Source organism: Heterodontus francisci, chromosome 38 (assembly GCF_036365525.1).
Source record: "Heterodontus francisci isolate sHetFra1 chromosome 38, sHetFra1.hap1, whole genome shotgun sequence".
Lineage (NCBI taxonomy): Eukaryota > Metazoa > Chordata > Chondrichthyes > Heterodontiformes > Heterodontidae > Heterodontus > Heterodontus francisci.
In genome coordinates, this window is record NC_090408.1 from 25,887,035 (window position 1) to 25,911,488 (window position 24,454).

Genomic DNA, 24,454 nt, shown 5'->3' on the forward strand with positions numbered 1-24,454 from the left:
ATGAAGGGTGACACATAGAGGAAAATGAAGTGGGTTCTGTGACACATGTGTCATCCACCTACCCAATTTTCCTCCATGTCCTGCACCCATCGTTTATACCCAAGTGCAATAAGAGGAAAATTCCTTTTTGTTCTGTTTTCAGATTGCGAACTGATATGTTTATGTGTAAAGCGTATGGCTATCAGACTTTCTAAGTGATATATAAACCTTGGACTGCTACAGAGAGGTTTCAGCTGTGCACTTAAATGGATTTTTAGATTTTGTGCGGGCTAAAGGTTATTGAAACTAATCTTAAGCATGCATTTTATGGCTGGGTGATAGCTCAATAGCATCCATTCACCGAAGTTGCTATCAGAAGGTCACACTGAATTGAGCATTTACAAGGTAATTTGAAAGGATTGTAGTCAAGAATGTCTTTTTATAGCTTGTTGGTAGATTGGAGACCAATAAATCTAAGCAAAGAATACATAAGAGAAGGAAAATGTTTTTGAATAGAATCAAAACAGTAAAGGAGAAGAGAAAACAAAAGCTTTTTGCAAAAGCAATAGTTCCTTACAGTTATACCAAAAACAACTTGCATTTGTATAGTGCCTTTAACGTAATAAAACATCCCAAGATGCTTCAGAAGAGCTTAACCAGACAAACAGACTCCAAGCCAAAGAAGGAAACATTTAGGGCGGCACGGTGGCGCAGTGGTTAGCACCGCAGCCTCACAGCTCCAGGGACCCGGGTTCAATTCTGGGTACTGCCTGTGTGGAGTTTGCAAGTTCTCCCTGTGTCTGCGTGGGTTTTCTCCGGGTGCTCCGGTTTCCTCCCACAAGCCAAAAGACTTGCAGGTTGATAGGTAAATTGGCCATTGTAAATTGTCACTAGTATAGGTAGGTGGTAGCGAAATATAGGGACAGGTGTGGATGTTTGGTAGGAATATGGGATTAGTGTAGGATTAGTATAAATGGGTGGTTGATGTTCGGCACGGGCTCGGTGGGCCGAAGGGCCTGTTTCAGTGCTGTATCTCTAATCTAATCTAATCTAATCTAGAACAGGTGACCAAACACTTGGTCAAAGAGGTTGATTTTAAGCAGCATCTTAAAAGAGGAGTGAGAGGAGAAGAGATTTGGAGATGGAATTCTAGAGCTCAGGGTCTAGACTGCTCTGGACATGGCCTCCACGGTGGGGTAAAGGAAGTGGGGTTTAGACAAGACGCCAGTGTTGGAGGAATACAAAGTGCTCAGAGGGTTGTGTGGCTGGAGGAGGTTAGAGATATGGAGGAGCAAGGCCATGGAGGGATTTGAACCTGCGGATGAGAATTGTAAAATCTAGATGTCGTTCGTTGAGCAGAGAGGTGATGGGTAAACTGGACTTTGTGTGAGTTCGCATACAGGCAGCAGAGTTCTGAATGAGTTGACGTTTATGAACAGCGAAAGATGGAAGGCCAGCCAGAAAAGGATTGGAATTTTTGAATCTGGAGGCAACAAAAGCATGGATAACAGTTTCAGCAGCAGATGGGCTGAGCCAGGGGTGGGGATGAGTGATATTATGGAGATGGAAGTAGGCGGTCTTTGTGATGGAGAGAACATGGAGTGCAAAATTCAGCTTAGGATCAAGTGGGACAACGAACTTGTAAACAATCTGGTTCAGGTTGAGACAGTGGACAGTGTGGGCTTTGGAAGTTGCTGACTGAGCAACAGGGTTTGTGACAGGGGCCGTAGCCAATGGCTTCAGTCTTTCCAATACGTAATTGGGAAAAATTTCAGTTCATCCAAAACTGAATGTCAGACCAGCAGTCTGACAATACTGAAGCAGTAGAGTGATTGGGAGAGGTGGTGGTGAGGTAGAGCTGGAGGGTATCTTCAGCATACCTCTGCGAGCGGATGTTGTTGAGGGGCAGTGAGTAAATGATAAATAAGAGGGGGCCAAGAATATATATTTGGGGAACTCGAGATGTAATGGTAAGGGAGTGGGAAGGGATGTCTTTGCAGGAGATTTTCTAGCTACAACTGGATAGAGTGGAACTAGGCAAGGGCAAATCCATTCACCAGGGCAACAGAGGAGAGGCATTGAAGGAGGATGGTATGTTCAATTTTGTCAAAGTTCTGCAGACAGGTCAAGAAGGATGAGGAGGGATAGTTCACCATGATCACAGTCACAAAAGATTTGTGACTTTGATTAGGTTGTTGCAGTGCAGTGACAGGGTGGAAATCAGATTGGACAGTTTCAGGCATTGAAGAGGGAAATGTGAGCACGGATTTGGGAGTTGACAACATGTTCAAGGACTTTGGAAAGGAAAGGGATTTGGAGATAGGCGGTACTTTGCAAGGACAAGCAAGGAGGCAAGGATGGGGAATGATAGCAGATTTGAAGGAGAGTGGGCAGCAGCCGAGGAGAGGGAACCATTTACAATATCAGCTAACATGGGGTCTGGGAAGGGATGTTGAGAGGTCAGCATTTTAACAGGAATAGGCTTAAGAGAGCAGGAGGTAGGTCACATGGGAAAGATAAACTTGGAGAGAGCATGAGGGGAGATAGGAGATAAGTTTCTTATAAAGTGTTTAAAGTAGAGCTGTCAATTAATCGGCATTAATTTCTGTGATTAATGCATTAATCTCTTTTGCCGACTTAATTTCTTTAGCATGTTAATCCCAGAAGTTACTGTACACAGCCAATGATTGGCATGCAAGTCCACAGCGAGGTGGAATGGCCCGATGACAGTTTGAGCGACACACGCAGTAAAGCCACGTGAGTTTGATTTGTCCTGGTAATATTCTGAGTACAGAATGGGTATAATGACCCCCGCATTGCCAGCATTTCTGGGGGCACTGAGCCTAGCATCTGCTCCATCAACACCATCATCTACAAAGTAGCAGCCAGGTGGGGTACGCAGTGTAGGGTGAATGATAAAGCTGTTACAAAGGGGAATCTGATCTGTGGCCAATTTCATTCCCTTCAGTTTAACTTATTCCTTTAATTAGTGTGCTCTGTTAAAAGCCTTTTCCTTTCAACTTTTTATCCCTAGTGTACCAGCCCACTTATGGAACGGGCATGACCTTCCTGTTACAATGCACCTGGGAGTTGCTGAGGTTAGTGGCTGTGATTAAAGGACAAACTCCAGTGATGTAACTGACACCTTTGGACCTCTCTGAATCCAGAACTGGTTTGGATGCACTCTTTTTACTAGAGCTTGTAAACTACAAGTGAAAATAAACAGCAGTGGGTATTATCTACAAGATGCACTGCAGCAACATACCACAGCTCCTTTGATAGCACCTTTCAAACCTGCGACTTCTACCACTTAGGACAAGGGCAGCAGGTGCAAGGGAACACCACCACCTGCAAGTTCCCCTCCAAGTCGCACATCATCCTGACATCGAATATATCACTGTTCCTTCACTGTCGCTGGGTCAAAATCCTGGAACGCCCTCCCTAACAGAACTGTGGGTGTACCACACTACATGGACTGCAACAGTTCAAGAAGGCGACTCACCTTCTAAAGGGCAATTAGGGATGGGCAATAAATGCTGGCCTTGCAGGTCTGGCCTTGCCAGCAATGCTCACATCCCATGAAAGAATTTTTAAAATGTCAACAGCTCAATTGTGCAAATATCCAGTACGCATGCAGCAAAAGTTGCCAAATCTGTGGCTATTAAGGTGGAAAGCAGCAGTCAAAGCTGGGAAAATGCTTGGACTATCTTGTATAATAAAAGCAAAATACTGTGGATTCTGGAAATCTGAAATAAAAACCTAAAGTGCTGGAAATACTCAGCAGGTTTGGCAGCATCTGTGGAGAGAGAAACAGAGTTAACGTTTCAGGTCTGTGACCTTGTGTTGTGCAGATGATCCTCCCAGATCCTTGGTTTCTTCACTGTACTTCTGGTCTTCTGTAATAACCTAGTATATTGCTTCTTAAGAGATTAAAAATTGAAATTCACATCTGAACCTTCCCAGTTACAACCTTTATTTCTATTTTGCTTAGATTTAAAGGTGATATGATAGAATGTATGTCACAAAGTATCTTTTGGTTTGCTCTATGGATGGAGTTACATTTTCTCCTGATTGATCAGGATCCCAGAGTATCTATTTGAACAAAGATTGTAACATCTAAGATTTAGTATCTTGAAGACCAATGGGCTGATCAATGCCACTGTCGACTGTTTAGATAAACCTGCAATACTGGGAGGTCTTGTAGTATGAAGGAGCATTTGGATACATTTGGAACCCCTCCCCAAAAAACACAACTGACTGGATTTAGGGCGAGGGTACAATATTCCCCATTTTGTGCGAAGATTTATATTGGGCAGTAATAAAACTAACATGAAGAGATGGATTTAGTAATTGTATCGATGAATATATGATTAAAATCAAAGTTAACTAATATGAATCACAATGTTTAGCAACCAGAGCTAAATAACAAGACCAGATCACCAAAATCTCCCATCACCCACTTGAAAATAGTCCATTGTGTTTTTGTTTCCGGCCAAAGCAAAGGTTATTGGCCCAATCATGACAGCAGCCAACATGTGGTTAGTTTTTAAGACCTTTTTTTTTAAACCTGGAAATATATTGCTCGCTTTCTGTCATATAGCAGGTAAATGCTCCATCCAGTATAGTCCTGGGCCATTCAGAACAGGAAAGCTGCAGATTCAATTAACAGTCTGCAGCAGTTGGCTAATCTCACAGGGGCAGCAGTAGGGGTTCCACTATTGGCCTCAGCATTTGTTGACTGGAGAAGGTGGGAGGGGTGAAACGGGAGGGTGCGCAAAAAGTCATCCAGTGTTCCCATTCCTGACCACTGTCCTGTGACTCCTTCTGGAAAAAGCATGCGTGTATATATAAAGTGAGGCCAGGATTCAATGCAGACATGATGTCCTTCATGGCCTTGAAATTTGCCAATACACTGTCAAGACTATCAGATGAATAAGGGTCTTTTGGTCACATATTCGATTCCTGGGAAACTTCCTGAACCAGTGCTTTCAGGAGAACAGAGAATAATATGGAGACAAGATAAATTTTTTTTGTGAATTTTGAATATAAAGGGAAGACATCTTTTCCATGCATACTAAATAAGGTAATTATAGGGAGTGATCCTGGGATGCAACTTTATTATAGAGAAAGATAAGGGACTGCAGGTATTTGCACTGAAAATAGTAATATGATTGCAAAACAAAGGTGAGATCATGAAGTGAAGTTCATCAGGAAGACATCTAGGCATAGCAATTGATTTAAAAAAAGAAAGTGTCACTGAAGTATTTGGCAGCATTTACGAGGATAATAAAATGTTGGAGTAAACCTGTACCAGGCATTTCACTGGCTGTAAGTTGACGCACTTTAAACCAACACTAGTGAAATTACGAGTAGGGGTTTCATGTACTCTTACTGCACTGCTAACCTGTTTTACTATGTCTTGTTTCCAGTCCCCACAGCACCTAGTTAAATTCAGTGAAGTTATATGACTGCAATCTGCTCTCCCTCCTCAGTCACTCGACAGCTTTTGACACAGCCCATCACTCCATCCTTCCTCACTTCTCCACTGTGGTCCATCCCTCTGGCATCACCCAGTCATGGACCCAGTAGTAAATAAAAACAGAAAATGCTGGAAGATAGATTGGAGAAGTTAGGACAGTTTTCCTTGGAGAAGAGAAGGCTGAGAGGTGATTTGATAGAGGTATTCAAAATCATGAGGGGTCTGGACAGAGTAGATCGAGAGAAACTGTTCCCACTCCTGAAAGGATCGAGAACGAGAGGGCACAGATTTAAAGCATTTGGTAAGAGAAGCAAAAGTGACATGAGGAAAAACTGTTTCATGCAGCGAGTGGTTAAGGTCTGGAATGTGCTGCCTGAGAGTCTGGTGGAGGCAGGTTCAACTGAAGCATTCACAAGGGAATTAGACAGTTATATGAAAAGGAAGAATGTGCAGGGTTATGGTGAGAAGGTGAGGGAATGGAACTGAGTGAATTGCTCTTTTAGAGAGCCAGTGCAGGCACGATGGGCCAGATGGCCTCCTTCTGCACGATAACAATTCAGTGATTCTGAAATACTCAGCAGGTCTGACAGCAGCTGTGGAGAGAGAAACAGAGCAAATGTTTCATGTCGATGACCTTTCATCAGAACATGAGTCATTGAAGGTCACAAACCTGAAATGTTAACTCTGTATCTCTCTCTCCACAGATGCTGCCAGACCTGCTGAGTACTTCCAGCATTTTCTGTTTTTATTGCAGATTTCCAGCATCCGCAGTATTTTGCTTTTGTATTATGGTTCCAGTATTCCCTGTCCTATTGTAGTCAATGTACCTCCTGCAGAGGCTTCTGGACCAGCCCTGTGCTCCTGGCTGGGGAAGACAGTGGCGTCATGGTGATGTCACTGAACTAGTAATCTAGAGGCCCAGGCTAAAGTCCTGGGGACACAGGTTCAAATCACACAATGGCAGCTGATGGAAATTAAGTTCAATTAATTAATTTTAAAAATTGGAATTAAAAAAAAAACCTAGTCCCAGTACTGGTGCTATGAAACTCCAGACCCACAGCAAAGTGGTTGACTCTTAACTTCTCTCTGAAATGGCCTAGCAAGCCACTCAATCGTCAAGGGGGCAATTAGGGATGGGTATCAAATGCTGGCCTTGCCATTGATGCCCACATGAAAAAACAATTTTAAAAAAAATCAGGAATCAATCCAATTCTCCTTTGAGCACTTCACCGGAATCATCTTCCCCTGCAGCAGGTACAATCTGTGTTAGTCAATAACTTTGGAATCACTTGTATGGGAAATGACATTGCACCAGTTTTTAACATGTTTGTATTAAAAGGCCATTCCTACTCTCCCAGCAGGGACTGGCTGTTATGGACAGCGCATTGTGAGAAATGATAGGCCCTTGATTTTCTTCCACTATGAATGGAGCATCACGGGCTGTGCATCTGAAACCTCTTGTGTTCCCTGTGTGTACCATTCTCACAGACAGTATGAGAACATAGAGTCAGTCCCCAAATTCTTCTTGCCACTCATTCAACAGAACCATTTACTTGGTTATTTTATTGCTGACAGCAATTTGCAGGTTAATGCAACTAACCAATAGTTCCTTAAGCTGTTTCTCCAGTGAAAAGGCGTATTTCTATATATAATTGGCCTGTTCATTGTGTCATTTTATATTTCGATTTTAAAGGACTCTGGTGCAATATTCTCCTGGTACTGCCACTGTAGGTCAAGGTTTGCAGAAACTATAGTACTGCAGACTTTGGATCATGGGACTCAGGTAACTTGAACTTAAGCAGGAAAAAAAGCACTGTCAGTATATTTTCCTGCTCTGAAGTTCCCTGGAGATGAGCATCAGAGACTAAAGGCAGAACCCCTGCCATTTCAGGGTCACATTCTTATTTTCAAATCACTCCATGGCCTCGTCTCTCTCTATCTCTGTGACCTCCTCCAGCCCTTTAATCCTCTGAGTTCTCTGTGCTCCTCTAATTCTGGCTCTTGTATAGCTCCACCATTGATAACAGTCTGGATCCTTGGTGCCGGAATCCCCCAAGTCTCACTGCCTCTCTACGTCGCGCTCTCTCCTCCTTTAAGACTCTTCTTAAAACCTATCTCCTTCTGTCCCAATATCTCCTCATGAGGGTCAAAGCTAATTTTTTTTGATAACGCTGTTCTGAAGTAACCTGGAACATTTTACTATGTTAAAGGTGCTATATAAATGCAAGTTATTATTGTTGAGCTACGGTAAACCCTTGGTGGGAGAGGTACCTTGCATACATTTGCCTGATATTGTTTTAATGACTATATATTACTTGTTCCACTGTGGAGCAGAAACCATATTGGTTTCCTTTTGGAATAGAAAGTTGTATATGTTTTGATGTCTTATGTTGTGATCAATTATCAGACACAGAGGTTGTCATAACACCCAAAACAATATCCTACCCCACCACATCACTGCTAGTTTATGGATTCAAGTCCAATTAGAACACCGAGAATGATCAGTTTTATTCCCAATAAGATCTTTTACAGCAGCCAAAAAAGCTTTACCCACATCCCTGGTTCATTTCCAATGTGAAGACCTTCAGTCACAGAGGACAAGGCCAATGCTCTTAACATATTGCACAACAAAGTCCTTTGGATCCCACAGTCCAAAATGCTTACATAGGTGCAATACCTTGCACTTACAAACTGCCTTTCACATGACAAACTGTCCCAAGGCACTTCACATAAAGGAAGGCAGAATTGATGTCAAATAGACAGTAGAAATTGAGTTAGGTGAGCTAACTAAGAGCAATGTCGAATGGTATTGCTTTTGGCAAGGGATTTGACGGTAGGGAGAGATTTTACAGCTGAATGTGAAGAGGGTTGGGCTTTGATTGCTGAAAGTACTCCTACCAATATCAGAGTTGGAGTAACACACAGTAGGCCAGAGACGGAAAAGCAGGAAGCGCAATTTAGGAGTGAGACATTTAATGTGTACCTATAATACAAAGAATAAGATTTTAAGGAACTGTGCTTTTTCTACCTTTCCTTTCTGCAGCCTATATTGCCCACTGCAGGTGCAATACAGTCTAGATATAACTGGATAGAAATGTTGTGTCTGTTTTCTAGATGGAAAACGGGGGCAGAAAGTACCAATTTTGTGGAGTTATGTCCCATGCCCCAGTGACACCTAAAATAGCTTCCATCCCATATTGGGTTCAGGGCCTTTTTTTCAGGAATCCCTGAAACAAGCACTAAGATATATTATTGAGGAAACTAGCACCTGTTTTAGGACTCCTCTTCCAAATTGGGATTCCTTCAGATGGGCCACAGCCTACCCCATTAGCACCTAGGCCCATCCAAATCTGTGGAGAAGCTGGCCTCACCTGTTGCCCACAGATACCCCATTTGGGTTAAATTTGCTCAGAAACTTTAGCACTGATTCTATCTTGGGAAGTGAGTGCAACATGTGGGAACCATGGTAGATGAGGAGCTCCTTTGCCATTTCAACTCCCAGGCCATGTTACCACAGATGGGGGATGGACTTTCATCTACTAGGTGGCCAACAGGTGAGCATGGGATTTTGTGTAGTGCAGTGTAGCTTCTAGGGGAACATTCCCCAGCACTAAGTGGTTGGGGGAGAGGGCCAGAGGGTGTTTGGTTGGGGGAAGGGAGGGCCAAGATTTCCATGTGGGCCCCAAGGCTATCACTGTCAGATCTCGGGCTCTGCGGGACTTGTGCATCCAGGGTTAAAATCACATTGGGGTCCAAATTATGTCATCAAACTGCAACTTTAACATTTTAATGAGTTCTGTGCCTGTGACTATTGCATTTTATGGCACTAATATCAGGACTGTTGGTGATGTGCACTGGGAATGCACCAGGAAATGCCAGGCAAGGTGGGCAAGGTTAAATATAGCTTTTTTTTGTTTACCAGTGTCATGCTAGACCCCCAACTGCCAAGAATGAGGCATATTAATTTTGCCATAAATTTCAAACTGTTGCTGAGGTGAAGAAAGGACTTGTTTAAAAAATCACCAGGCCCTTGGTTGGAAAAACATTTTTTGCATACTAACAGCCAGTGTTTGGGCTGAAGGACAAAGGGGATATTCCCTGCTCCAATTTAACCCACAATGGACTTTGAGCACCAGGTATTGTGTGTAAGAAGAGACATTCCAGGGTCGGCTAAAACCAGAGAATCCACAAACAGATGTGGTCAGACCAGCTAGTCACATGACTAACCTGCTTGGCAACCTGGGTTTTTCTGAATTGTACAAACAGTTTGAACTCATGGTCTGTTTGCTCCTGGACTGAAAAGACCTCTCCTGTCTGGCTCTCTCTCTCTTTCTCACAGAACTCCAAATCCACAGAAGACATGTGAACCCCAAGAGAGAAAGGTCTCCTACAACGAACAAGGGTTAAGAAAAATACTGGGTCCCAATGAATGAGCAAGATCTACCTACAACCAAGCATTCTACAGTGAGCTCGAAGAACCATAACAAAAACCCTCTTCAGATATTGCCTCAAACTTTTCCACTTTATTTTCTTCTGCTCTTTTCTGTCTCTATCTGCATGTGTGTATTGCATATGCATGCTAGCATGGACGCATAGTGCATCCGTAGGTGTTAACCAAATTAAAGTTTAAGTTTAATAAATTTCAATCTTCTTTAAACTGAAGAAAGCCTGTTTGTTCTGGTTTCTTTGCCTTATAATTGGAAAGCAGTGAATTGGATTCACCAAGGGAGAGCTAAAAACACAGATTGTTTAAAATTAAACCCCATTACAGTAAGGCCAGGTGAAGGCTGAGAGGGAACCCTAGACCCCTTTCTCACCGGGTCGTAACAGTCAGTTAAGTGAGATCCAAATTAATGAAGAGATGATGCATAGGTAGGAGAATACAAAGAGATAAGCTAGGAAGCTGGAGGTGCTTAGTCTGTTGATAGGATCTGCTGCCACATTGAGTGATGTGGACAGACTCCCGAGATCAGGAGCAACATCTTGCATCCCTGCTTTATTCCATCGCCTTTATACCCGGCAGCTGATGGCACTGGTGGACAGTGTTGAATCCTCCGCCACAGCCGATGACTAATACAGCAGGTGGTATCACCCTGGTCTGAACAGCATGGAGGGAATTCAGTGGTTACAGCACAGACGTGGGCAGGAGAGTGCAGGAATGCAAAAGTGAGTGTGATAGAGAGAGAATAAATGGAAACAGTAAAGTGAGAAATGAAAAGAGAATGAACAAGAGAAGTAATGGGTATGTGTGGTGGGGGAGGGGAAAATATATTTCTTTCTGGATATAATGAAGCCCCCAGGGGGTTGGTTGCAGGCTTGTGCTTAACCTGAATGAGAAGTCAGTAGTACATTCAATTGAATCTAAGCCTCTAAATGAATTATATCCTACGGTTAAAATTCAGTCCTGGACTCTCCCAGACAATGCCATGCTGTTTAATTGCACTGTTTGGCTAAATTGAGCTCAAAATCCCAACTTTGGACTAATTTAATTAGCAGCTCTCGCCATCATTCAGGTGGAGTGTATTATTGGTGCTGTCAGGGCCGGGAATAGATGAGCAGACCCCAGTCAGAGAGTCGGGATCCTCGTTCCCACGATTCAAACCAGCTCAGCTAAACACTTACCACCTCTCCACAGTCGTGTGCGATCATTAACTTGATTTGCCAGAGATTCCATATTCATCTTGCGTGCGAGACTTATTTTTCCCCTCAAGTAGCTGAGTAAAATTTATAGACAAAATATCACTGCATGAGAAACATTCAAGACAGTGAATGAAAATCATTGGTGATATTTTAAATAGACCCGCAGCGTTTTAATTTTAGACTTGATGTTCTTGTCTGATCTCTAATTTTGAACTTTCTGTCTGTACTTAAAGATGTTAAATAGATCTACAAGGGCACTATTTAATGTACAATATTTGGGTTTTAATTCTTTTAAATGATTTGGAATATAAATGATCTGCTATGGTCATTGCCCATCTACTGTAAGTTGGGGACCCAAATTTCCCTTCCTAGCTCTGCAACAGTTAAGAGATACAACACAGCTTGAGGGTAGTGTAGTAATAATGTGTTGAAATATTGGGATTTAATTCCTTGGTAAAATTTAGCAGTGTACGGTAGTGTTCACATTTTTTTTACTGAAGATTTATTACTCTTCAATAATTGTGAGCCCTAACCTTTTCTCTGTGGTCTCTCCCTTTCCCCAATTCAAACACCTCTAGTGACTTAGAGGAGGCAAGTAAGAATGTTTTGGTGGAAACATCTCACTCCAGAGACTGGAGCACATAATCTATGCTGAAACGTTAGTGCAACACTTCCCTCAACTCTGCACTGTCAGAGATGCCGTCTTTTAAATGAGATGTTAAACCGAGGTCCTATCTGCCCCCTCAAATGGATGTGCAAGATCCCAAGGCATTACTTGAAGGAAAATAGTGGAGTTCTGGTGTCGTGGCCAATATGTTTCCCTCCACCGACATCACTAAGAAGAAGCAGATTATCTGATCATTACATCATTGCTACTTGTGGGACCTTGCTGTGTGCAAATTGACTCCCACATTTCCCTACAATCCTTACAGTGACTATATTTCAAAAGTACTTTGTTGGCTGTAAAGCACTTTGGGAAATCCTGAGGTTGTGAAAGGTGCTATATAAGTGAACATCCTTTCTTTTTTTATCTTACTGTTCCTAACCCTGAGGAAATATGGACACCTTTCAATGCAGCACAATTGGAATTGAAAACTCAGTGGAATAGGGGTTAAGCCGGCGTCCCACACTCCATGGCCTGGTGCTGTTGGTATCCACTCACATAGGTTTGCCAGGCATTCTTGTATAAAAACATGTCGAGCACTTGTTAAAAGAGCATGAGTTCAAAAAAACATCAACTGGGAATTTCCTTGGAGTGTTTCCTAGGCCACATCCAGTCGTGAATGGTGGTGGACAATTAAATAGCTAACAGGAGGAAGAAGCTCCACAAATATCCCCATCCTCAATGATGGGGGAGCCCAGCACATCAGTGCAAAAGACAAGGCTGAAGCATTTGCAACCATCTGCAGCCAGAAGTGCCAAGTGGATGATTCACCTCGGCCTCCTCCTGAGGTCCCCAGCATCACAGATATCGGACTTCAGCCAATTTGATTCACTCCACGTGATACCAAGAAATCACTGAAGGCGCTGGATGCTGCAACGGCTATGGGCCCTGACAACATCCCAGCAGTAGTACTGAAGAATTGTGCTGCAGAATTAACTGTGCCCCTATCCAAGCCGTTCCAGTACAGCTACAACAGAGGCATCTACCCGACAATGTGGAAAATTGCCCAAGTATATCCTATCCGCAAAAAGCAGGATAAATCTAACCCAGCCACTTACCACCCCACCAGTCTACTCTCGATCATCAGCAAAGTGATGGAAGGTGTCATCGACAGTACTATGAAGCGCCACTTAAACAGCAAAAAGTTGCTCAGTGACACTCAGTTTGGGTTCTGCCAGGGCCACTCAGCTCCTAACCTCATTACAGCCGTGGTCCAAACATGAACAAAAGAGCTGAACTCAAGAAGTGATGTGAGAGTGATTGCCCTTGATATCAAGGCAGCATTTGACTGAGTGTGGCATCAAGGAGCCCTAGTCAAATTGAGGGGAATCGGGGAAAACTCTCTACTGGTTGAAGTCATACCTAGCACAAAGGAAGATGGTTGTGGTTGTTGGAGGTCAATCATCTCAGTCCCAGGACATCACTGCAGGAGTTCCTCAGGGTAGTGTCCTAGGCCCAACCATCTTCAGCTGCTTCATCAATGACCTTCCCTCCATCATAAGGCCAGAAGTGAGGATGTTCACTGAAAACTGTATGATGTTCAGTACCATCTGGAATTCCTCAGACACTGAAGCAGTCCATGTCCAGATGTAGCAAGACCTGGACAATATCCAGGCTTGGGCTGATAAGTGGCAAGTAACATTCATGCCAGCTAAGTACCAGGCAATGACCATCTCCAACAAGAGAGAATCTAACCATCTTCCCTTTACATTCAACTGCATTACCATCACTGAATCTCCCACTATCAACATCCTGGGGGTTTACTGTTGACCAGAAACTGAACATGAAGAAGCCACTTAAATACTGTGGCTTCAAAAGCAGGTCAGAGGCTGGGAATTCTGCAGTGAATAACTCACCTCCTGACTCCCCAAAACCTGTCCATCATCTACAAGTCATCAGTCAGGAGTGTGATGGAATACTCTCCATTTGTCTGGATGAGTGCAGCTCCAACAACACTAGGAAGCTCAACACCATCCAGGACAAAGTAACCCGCTTGATCAACAGATGCACTACCTTAATCGTTCACTCCCTCCACCACTGATGCACAGTGGCAGCAGAGTGTACCATCTACAAGATACACTGCAGCAACGCACCACGCCTCCTCAGACAGCATCTTCCAAACCCACGACCTCTACCACCTAGAAGGACAAGGGCAGCAGACACGTGGGAACACCACTATCTGCAAGTTCCCCTCCAAGCCACATGCCATCCTGACTTGGAAATATATCATCGTTCCTTCACTGTCACTGGATCAAATCCTGGAACTCCCTCCCGAACAGCACTGTGGGTGTTCCCACACCAAAAGGATTGCAGTGGCTCAAGAAGGCAGCTCACCACCACTTTCTCAAGGGCAATTTGGGATGGGCAACAAATGCTGACCTTGCCAGCAATGCCCACATCCCATGAAACAAACTTTTAAAAATACACTTCTGGTGAAGATACGATTGGTGTAATGGGAACAGCACCGAGGGAAGTCCCAGCCATTAATGCCTTTTGTTAAAATGTTGCTGCTAGTCTCTGATTTTGAAGTTGAACAGTTGACAGTGACACCTGTTCAAGAAGTAACCAGAAGAAATTCCTTGGTTCCCCTTCCACTGGTATAAATTTGAACTTGGGTCGGAGGAATGTCCTTCATGAAATATCTGACACTGGTGCTTGTAAGATGCTCAATCATATTTAAACCTGTCATTTCTTAGTCTTCCCTTGCTGTAGCCATGCCCAAGGCTGCCAGTGGGTTTAAATACTTTTTGAGTGATACTTCAATATTGAGTCTAACAATTAACCTGCTCCTGTATAATTGCCATGTGGTTAATACATGGATTGTGATGACTGTAACTGGAAAAATGTGACAGAACATTTGACTTTTTTTCCACCAAACTAAATATGTCTAATATTGTTCCAGGGGCGCATCTGAATCCTGCTATTTCCCTCTCTATGTGTGTGCTGGGTCGGCTTCAATGGTTGAAACTTCCCATCTACTGTGTTGCTCAGTTTGTCGGGGCCTTTGTTGGTTCAGCAGCAGTTTTTGGGCTTTATTATGGTAAGTTTGTCATTTTTACATTTGCATTTAAGTAATGGAAATTGATGACTACTTCAATAACCCTTATGTACTTTTTAGATGCATTCATGGCTTTTGATGGTGGGAACTTGGCAATAACTGGTCAAAATGCAACCGCGCACATCTTCTCCTCTTATCCAGCTCCACATTTGTCTTTTGCGAATGGCTTTGCAGACCAGGTAAACACAAATCCTTCCAAACTAATTTTACAGCATAGTGCTTGTGGAGTGGTTCTGATGTGTTTCATTTCTCACTCTTTTTGATCCATGCCAATAGATTTTAAAAGGACCCTGTATTTGCTGTCATTGAATTGCTTCCAGTCCTCGAGCACTTTGTGGACAGCCATCAGAAATTGCACAAATGCAGCCTGGGGTGATGTATCTTTCTGATTTCCCCATGCTCCCCATGTGAAGCACATGTCCTTTATTGCCTCCGCTGTATTGCATCGGAGATGTGGAACTCCTATCAATCTGTGACTCTGGGTTGAAGCTCCACCACATTGCAGCAGCCTGTGATCTATTTTCCCCTCCCCTTGTTCCATATTCTGTCCTGTACCAGTCAAAATAAGATGGCCAACGGTCAGGTTTGTTGCCATTGTTGTTCTGGAGTTGACCATGAAGAGGTGCATAAGAGTGGTAATGGTATCTCATCCATTGATATTTCCCTCATTTCCTGAGCAGGAGGGCTTTTCCCAATGGCAGATGGTATACTGAGAAGACCTTAGAAGGGATTACAAGTGCAAACTTACATTATCTACCTGAAAAATTTGAAAAGAAGACTCGCATTTATATGCATCTTTCATGACCTCGGGATGGCCAATGAAGTATTTTTAAGCTGAAATCACTGTTGTAATGTAGGAAACACAGCAGCCAATTTGCGCACAGTATGCTCCCACAAACAATGTGATAATGACTAGATAATCTTGTTTTTTAGTGATGTTGATTGAGGAACAAATATTGGCCAGGGCACTGGGACTCCACTGCTCTTCTTCAAATTAGTGCCATGGGATCTTTTACATCCACCTGAGAGAGCAGACAGAGCCTCGGATTTAACAGCTTATCTGAAAGACTGCACCCCCAACAGTGTAGCACTCCCTTAGTTCTGTACTGGATTGTCAGCCGAGATTTTTGTGCTACTCCCTGACACATGTACTGTGTCAGTTTGGCTCAGTGACAGCACTCATCTCTTAATCAGAAGGTTGTGGGTTCAAATCCCATTCCAGGACTTGGGTACAACATCTAGGCTGACAGTACAGCACTCCCTCAGTACTACACTGAACTATCAGAGGTGCTGCCCAGTAGGTGGAAAAAAATCCCTTGGAGTGCTTCTGATGACATGGTCAATATTTATCCCTCAACAACAGGTGAGCTGTTTATTTATTTTGTGAGACCTTGCTGTGCACAAATTAGCTGTCACATTTCCTACATAGCAAAAGTGGAGTGTACTTCAATGTAACTCATTGGCTGGGAAGTGCTTTGACATGTGAAAGGAGCTATATAAATGCAAGATACTTCATGGATGCTTCTTCCATAGGTATCTCACTGAAGTATATTCAGTAATACTCCTGACTGAATGTTCTTTTTTTTAAACAAAATTCAGTTACTAAATGATAACTCGCTTTTTTGACTGGATTGAATCACACTCATTTCATTCGGCAAATATCAACTTCTTATTTCAGGAAACCTGACTCATAAAAGAAAGCCACAATAAAAAAAACTCATTAAAGTTTTTTTTAAAATATAGGACATTTATATATATATATATATATATATATATAAAACAATACAGTGCAATCAATTGTCCAGAGTAAAGGACATCTGTTCAATTCACACATCAAAAGTGTGAAAGAGAAAAGGAGTACAATAAAATGGGATGATTTTGAGTACGTACTGGCAGCAGGGGACCTTACCCACCAGAAAAACCTATCAGAAAATTATGGCTGCATTGTCTTTGATTTTGTATCCATTGGCAAGTTTCCCCATCACTGGTGTGAACCCAGAAATATACCCCAACATTCCTACTTGTGCTGAATGGAAGATCAAAGAAAACCGCATAGTGAGAAACCATCAAAAGCAGTGAGACAATATTACAATCGCTGACAGCAAAAGTGCTGCAACTCCATACTATCAGGCACTGAGGTCTGAGGCCTACTCGGTGCCCAATTTCACAGTACCTCATAGTTAGGCTTTGAGCATAAAGAACCCCAGCAAGGCTGAAAAATTTATTGAAATAAATAAACGTCCAATAATGTGATTGGAGTGCCGAATAAATGATCCAATCTCTTTATGCCCATTCTTAAATGAGGGAGCCTCATAAGTAAATTGAACCGATTTACTCCTGTTGTCCGCTTCCTCCAAATAAGACGAGTATTTGTTCCTGGACCCCCGATGCTTAGTGTAGACAGGTCAATCCGCCAGTGGGAACATTATGTCCAGGCCATTTTTGGTCGTCAAACAACGTAACTACTTTTTAAAAGTTGCTGGTATCTGATAAACCATATCCGAAACTTTGGGTCCTCCCAGAGCATCTTATGCCAAGCACAGTGCGTGTGCGAATTACGTAAATGAGTTTTGCACTATGGTGCAAAATTAATAATGAGAGTCCGGCCACATGTAGCATTGCTCTGATACAGCATTGTCAGTCACTAGAACACCAGCTGTCACAGAGAGGATACAGAATGTCGAGGGTGTGCAAAAAGATAACAGAAGAGAAAGAGAGTACACACAACCTTCCTACTTCTCCTCATCCAGATGCAATCAGCAAAGTCACAAAAGTACAAAAACTTGGAGGAACAGATCTTCCCTTTTCCGAAGAAGGGTCACTGACCCGAAACGTTAACTCTGCTTCTCTCTCCACAGATGCTGCCAGACCAGCTGAGTATTTCCAGCATTTCTTGTTTTTATTCCATTTTCCATAGTTTTGGATGTGAAGGGAAACTTCTTCAAGGATACATCAATCATGCAACCATCCTTCAAAATGATCATCCAAATCTGATTCATCCAATTTTCCAGTATCATTTTTTAAAATAATAGCAGATGACTCAGCATCAATCTCAACTTGTACTGAAAAGCGGCACAGTGGCGCAGTGGTTAGCACCGCAGCCTCACAGCTCCAGCAACCCGGGTTCAATTCTGGGTACTGCCTGTGTGGAGTTTGCAAGTTCTCCCTGTGTCTGCGTGGGTTTCCTCCGGGTGCTCCGGTTTCCTCCCACAAGCCAAAAGACTTGCAGGTTGATAGGTTAATTGGCCATTAGCAATTGCCCCTAGTATAGGTAGGTGGTAGGGAAATATAGGGACAGGTGGGGATGTGGTAGGAATATGGAATTAGTGTAGGATTAGTATAAATGGGTGGTTGATGGTCGGCACAGACTCGGTGGGCCGAAGGGCCTGTTTCAGTGCTGTATCACTAAAACTAAAACTAACACAAGGTCTTCAAGTACCTTGTCCAATTGACCAATATTCACTTTGGAAGGAATTCAATCAATTGCAGCTCCAGGAATGTGCCACAATGCCTATTTATTACATAATTCAGCGTATTTTCATTGGGCTATCGTATGTTTCTTATTCATATTTATATGCTGTATGGTAATAACTACTTAATTTAACTTTTAAATATTTTACACTCTAACTATCATTTTTCATAATTGTTGCAAATCATTTTAATATTCTCTTAAATAAGAAGCTTATTTTATCTTTTCTTTGTCCTGTGCCTTATGTTTGATTGAACGATGATGGTTTTTATTCACATTTTATAAAAGTTCTACATGAATTCCAGCTTGTGTGCAGTTATTGAAGAATTTTTCTGTCCCATATGGTCTTATGTTTGCTCTAGGTCCTGCTTTCACTTAATATTAATGTGGCATGTGGTTTGGATTATAAATTTCAACTGCATTTTTCAAAGATCCTCTTTCCATGCTTCTTTAGCCTCAGTCTCCTGGGGTAGAATTTCTTCTTCAGTGCTGGAGTGCAAGAGTTTGTTGGGATGGAAGCCCTTAACACACAATCAGGCACAAGCTGCTCACATTTTGAATAGAGGGAAGATGATTGTGAGCAACTCATGCCCACCTTTTATGGTAAGGGGTTTCTTTCCACCAAGCTCTTTGCTGTGATTATTCACCAAGGATAAAATCAGGGACCTTCTCCATCTGTGTGGCTTAGTTACCCCCACCCCCACCCCCAAGTGATGCATTTACCAACAAATTTCTGAGGAGGTGACACATGGTGGGGGGGGGGGGGGGGGTAAATTTCCTCACAGTAACTTGTGCCAATGTTAAGCCAATGAAAAAAGAGATTTACACACACTGTTGACTTGGACAGGAAGCTACACAAAAGTTTCCTGAATGAGCTGATATGAATACCTATTGGAGTAGTCATTGGTATATAAAATGGGGTAACTCGGTTGCAGTGCATGGAAACTGGGATGTAGCTTTTAAAAGGACAGTTCAGCCTGTACACTACAGCACCGGGACTGGGGGGGGCTAAGTGGTGGAGGGAGCCTCAAAGACAGGAAGGAACAGAGCTTGGCTCACTAAGTTCTCAGAACTTTGCTGGAACTTTCATCAATCTTTTCATCATACTTTTCAAGAACTAAGTCTTGTGAAGATGAGGATGGAACTTTACCAACTCAAAACTCGAAGCCTACATCGAAGAAACTGAAATCAGAAGGGACAAATTCCTGTGTGTGCCAGCAAGCCGGGTATATCACTTGTTCCATCTGAAGGGAGGTGGCACTGGCAACGAGCCCTCACCTCCAGGACTGCAGAGCAGTGCTGCAAGAAGTTCAACAACCTCGCCAGGGCAGACATGGTAACAGATTGGATACTCCTCCTTTTCTTCCTTGCCCACCCTGCACACCTTTTAAAGCACACATGCATTACTAACCCTTCACGATGCACTCTGGTTAAGGGAGGCCTGAACTCGGTATCTTGCACTTTGTCCACCCATCTCCCCTGACAGCAATTTCTTATGTGTACAGCCCTAAAACCCCTTTATCCATATCTCTCCCTTCAGCAATTCCATGTCACTTAGTACACACTTCTCAGCTGCTGGTCTTCCCCTCAGTTACTCTATCTTATTGCAGGGGAAAAGGGAGCCAATGCTCATCAGAGGTGGGCCATAAAGAGGGACATCCCCATCCTTAATCCCCTCACACCCTAGAGGAGGAAAAAATGGAGTTTGAGAGGACGCACTCTGCTTTTGCCATGGCCGATGGCAAACCACTGGAGCTAGGTTAGTGACCGAACAGATACACAGTCACCCTAGCATTCTTAAATTGTGCCCTCATTTCCTGCAGATCCATCACCACCACGAGAACAAAAGATGATAACAGGGTGTAAGATGATGAAGAGGAAGAGCACCAGGGAAGGCATTTCTTCTTCATCGATTATAATGGTGAAGATAAAGAGGGGAATGATGAGTACTCGGCCACGGAAGTCCCTGGAACATGATCCTGCACCATGTTCATTTGCCCCAACTCTTTCAATGTTATCTTTTGAGGCACATGCTTACTCACACCCAAGCACCAGTTCAGTTACTTCCATCCGGGGGCAGTTATATAGTATTAGTGTGGGTGCAGCACACAGCATGAGGGAGCTGGAGGACTGAGAGTGGGCGAGGAAGTGCCACCTTCCCAGTGGAGGCTGAGGTGAAGGCTGCCAAAGTCTTCAGAGTTGTGGGATCCAGAACTCTCAGGTACTCACCTGAAAAGAGGGACGTTCAAGAAACATCTTGCCTACATGCAGGGACTGAGACCAGTCTCGGAGGATGTGCGGCAACTGACAAGCGTTGCGCTAAAGTCTACGGCACTTTGCCGCAAACGTCTCAAAAGCTCTGTCTTCGTTTCAGGAATGAGTGGACGGTGAGGCAGCTTCGCTGGAATCTGCAGCAGACCCTCAGCTAAGAAATGACCAGCGACCTATGGGTGCCTCTACCTTCACTATAGCACAGACCACAGCTCTGGTGGTAATAGCAGAGAGAATACAGAGCACCCTGCGTTGTGGCTTCCAGATCATGATTAACTGTGTCTCAGCAACCTTTAGACCAAGCATTCCCCTGATCAGTGAGGCCTCATTTCCAGAGCCCAAAAAAATGGTAATGACTCGAGCCCACCTGCTTGATTCTGTGTCTCTCGGGACAGCTGCAAGCACCTCTAGCCTTCCCCCTCAGACTGAAATGCCGGTGCACTATGGGAGACAGTACTAGGCAGCCCAGAGCAAGCACCAGAAATTCAGGCAGCAGCAGCGTCCCTCCAGCAGAGACAAGGGTCATTTCAGTCCATTACCCTTTTCTAGAGCATGAGAAACCAACCACCTCCCGCAATCCTGGCCCTCAAGTTGCATCCAGAAGAAGTACTAGAATAGGTGAGAGAAAGATCCATGGGGAAGCATGGTGTTAGGAAAGAATAGGTTGGTCTGTGTCCAGTTGTTGTACTAAAATAGAATGTGTACTTTGCTATTCACATATGTTGGAGCCTTACAGGAAAAGATGCATTTATGTGGCACTGGCTCATTCACCCAGGTGATGAATATTGGCACATTTACGTAAGGACAAAGAGGGCTGATGTGCTGCCATGGTGTAGGATGGGTAGTCAATTGAAGGAATGGTCCTTTATTGGAAAATTGAAGAGAAGGATGAAAGGCAGTGGTGTCAAAGATAGACTGTGTTACACAGAAGAGAAGATTGCAGTGATGAGATGTGCTCTGATGCCCTTTGCAGTAGTCACTGAGGAGTCCTCTGAGAGCAGGCTATTATGATGGTCTCCGGCACGTCGTTCAGGCTCCAACAGAGGCACGACCTCCTGACCAGCAATATCAAATGACAGCTTTTCTTGAAAGATGAAGTTGTGAGGGACGCAGCAGCCAATTACTATTCATGCGACATGATCTGGAGATACTGCAGAGAGCCTCCTGACCTGTTGAGGGAGTGATAGCATTTCTTTAAGACTCAATGGATCTCTTGATGATATTCCTCATTATAGTGCTCCCCAGCTACTACTAGGGCTACTCCTAGTGTGGTCCTTTTCCATGAGAGCAGGGGGTGAGGATTTGTAATCAGAAGCCATCTGTTGTAATATTCTTCCTTGAAACGGTCAGGGAGGGTTTAATTGTGAAGGATGAGGGTATCCTGACACCTTCCAACTTATTGGAGATTGACATGTAACATACTTTGCATGTTGTCACATTCAGTCTGTACATTGGCCAAGTGGAGGATCTTCCTGTTGAAGTAGCTGAGGATGTTTACTGTAGGAGCCCACAAAACAACATTGGTGCCATAGATTGCAACCTGGACCTTGGAGAAGTCGGCACCTTTATAAAAGTCGATGACCCTGCATTTTTGCTGTCTTGCAGTGACATCAAGTGTCAGTTTGCCAGTGCAGCTGTAAAGGGCATCAGTGGCCAGAGGAATGCAAGCCCATACTGTCGAGTGCATCCACGGCTGCATGAAATAAGATTGAATGCAGTGATTACATTCATAGCCAGAGAGCAGTACAGGAAGATAAGTGCGGCTGCAATTCATCATTCAGTACGTGACAGAGCTGCTCTATTGCCTCTTGAATGAAGTGCACTCTTCTTATAAACGTCTGCTTAATAAAAGCTCACATATGGCTTGTGCTGCCTGTATTTTCCGAGGGGAGATGTAACATTTGGTGGGCTGTAGCCTCCTTGAATGTTTCCAGACTCTCTTTTGCTTCAGCCTGTCCAGTTCCTCTTCCTCCTCCTTGATAATGGAATAGCAGGGTGTGCTCATACCCACTGCTAAGAAGCCCTTACAGTGGTGGGGATTAGGAGGAGCATTAATGCTCTTCCCAAACCTACAAAAATGATTTACAAACTGTCAAACGTTTCTGGTTGCCCTGCAGCACTCGCTTTAACAACCGCTAGTTAGGCTGCCTATTTGCAATTGGTGCAGCATACGCAGCACATAGTACCCCATTGGTAGTTCATATCTATGGATGGCTAATGAAGTGCTCTCCTGTTTCCAGTGTGTCCCTAGGCCGCCCATTTCAAAACCCCTTCAAAATGGTACCGGCCAGCTTGGCAGTGGGAATTGGGTGAATTTTCATCGCACTACTGCCCTGCTCCTGCCCAATGGTGAAGACGAGAATTAACCCCAGAGTGTCTGCACTGGGCCATTGCTGCACATAGAATCATGGAAAGGTTACAGCACAGAAAGAGGCCATCATGTCTGCACCAGCCAGAGGAAAAAAACCCAGCCTAATCCCACATCTCCTGCCGCTTTCAGCTTTATGTAAACTATTGCAATTTGGGTTACAGGAATGACCTTAACTGCACATTTCCTAGTAACTAGGTGAAGTGTTACTAAGCTGGAAGCCTTAGAGTTGGTCAACTACCCTCTTAAACACAGCAGAGCCTAGTGAGATGTGAGAAATTCAATGAAAAACCTTAAGTTGCCCTTGAATTTTCCAACAAAGCTGGGAGCTATGTAACAAGAGGAAATAAGAAACATACCAACACAAGGATAAGCTAAACAAAGAGAATCACTGATTAAAGAAACTCCTCAACACAAAGGCCAAGCACCTAAAAACTACGAGAATGAATTTACCACTACCAAACACAGATGTTTTCACTTGTACCATGCCCGCTTTGAGATGCAATGTCTTATTTTCAATTAGTTATTTTATAAGTCTGATGTTGTCACCTGATTATGGTGTCTCTCGCACTTAAGTAAAGTATATACTAACATTAAATTCGAGTACATGTTATCAACACAGAGCCAGTGGGATCATGAAATAAATTTAACCTGTGGTGCAAAAATTCCTGTAACCCATTTTATTCTCCGGACTCGAGCTTTGTTCTCCCTGACAGAACTCTCCAATGATTTCCCAAAACCAGTTCTATCAACTTCCATCTGTCAGTCAAAGCTTTACACTTCTCAAAGGTACAATTGAAAATATGAACATTCATTGCAACCTATATTGTCAAATTAATTACATCTCCTCAAAGGAACCAAAACAGCTTGCATCATGTTTTAAAATCATGAGAAAAAAAACAGGAAATTCAATTTGTAGAATATATATTTTTCCATGTGAATTGATAATGTCTTGAAAAAAAATGAAAATGTAAATGATGTTAAGCAAGTGACAAATATCAATAAAACTAATGAAACTTGCTTTCTGTCTTGAACAGATTGTGGGCGCTGCTGCATTGCTCTTCTCTATCCTGGCCATTCTGGACTCGAAGAATGATTGTGTACCCAAAGGTTTGGAGCCAGTGGTGATTGGCCTGATCCTCATGGTTATCAGTTTTGCAATGGGCTTCAACTGTGGTGGTCCTATAAACCCAGCTCGTGATCTCGGACCCAGGCTCTTTACAGCTGTGGCTGGATGGGGATTTGAGGTTTTCAGGTATGTGACAATTGAGAATTCCAGTAGTAACGTTGCGCCTACAAAAAAAAGCCTAATTTGAAGAGCCACCTCGAACAGTCAAAAACAGGTGTAATTGGCAGAAACTTGAAGTGTTCATTACTTTGTCATGGCGCTTGGCCAGGTTTTTGGGCAGAGCCAGCTTCCAGCTAAAATCCCTAAAATTAACAAAGCAAAATATGTCCCCAGGGCGCAAGTGGTTCCACCTTCTTCCTAAAAGCTTCAGAACCCAACTGTGTAAGTGCCCCTACTC

The 24,454-nt window shown here is 43.3% G+C and overlaps 1 protein-coding gene across 1 annotated transcript in view; it reads left to right on the plus strand.

Annotated features, from left to right (window-relative positions):
• The window catches only part of aqp9b (aquaporin 9b), a 64,307-nt gene that overhangs the window by 35,924 nt on the left and 3,929 nt on the right, over nucleotides 1-24,454 (plus strand). The window contains exons 3-5 of the mRNA XM_068017895.1: nucleotides 14,665-14,802; nucleotides 14,881-14,999; nucleotides 23,966-24,183. Of these exons, the coding sequence (XP_067873996.1) occupies nucleotides 14,665-14,802; nucleotides 14,881-14,999; nucleotides 23,966-24,183 (475 nt within the window). The remainder of the gene's footprint in view (nucleotides 1-14,664; nucleotides 14,803-14,880; nucleotides 15,000-23,965; nucleotides 24,184-24,454) is intronic.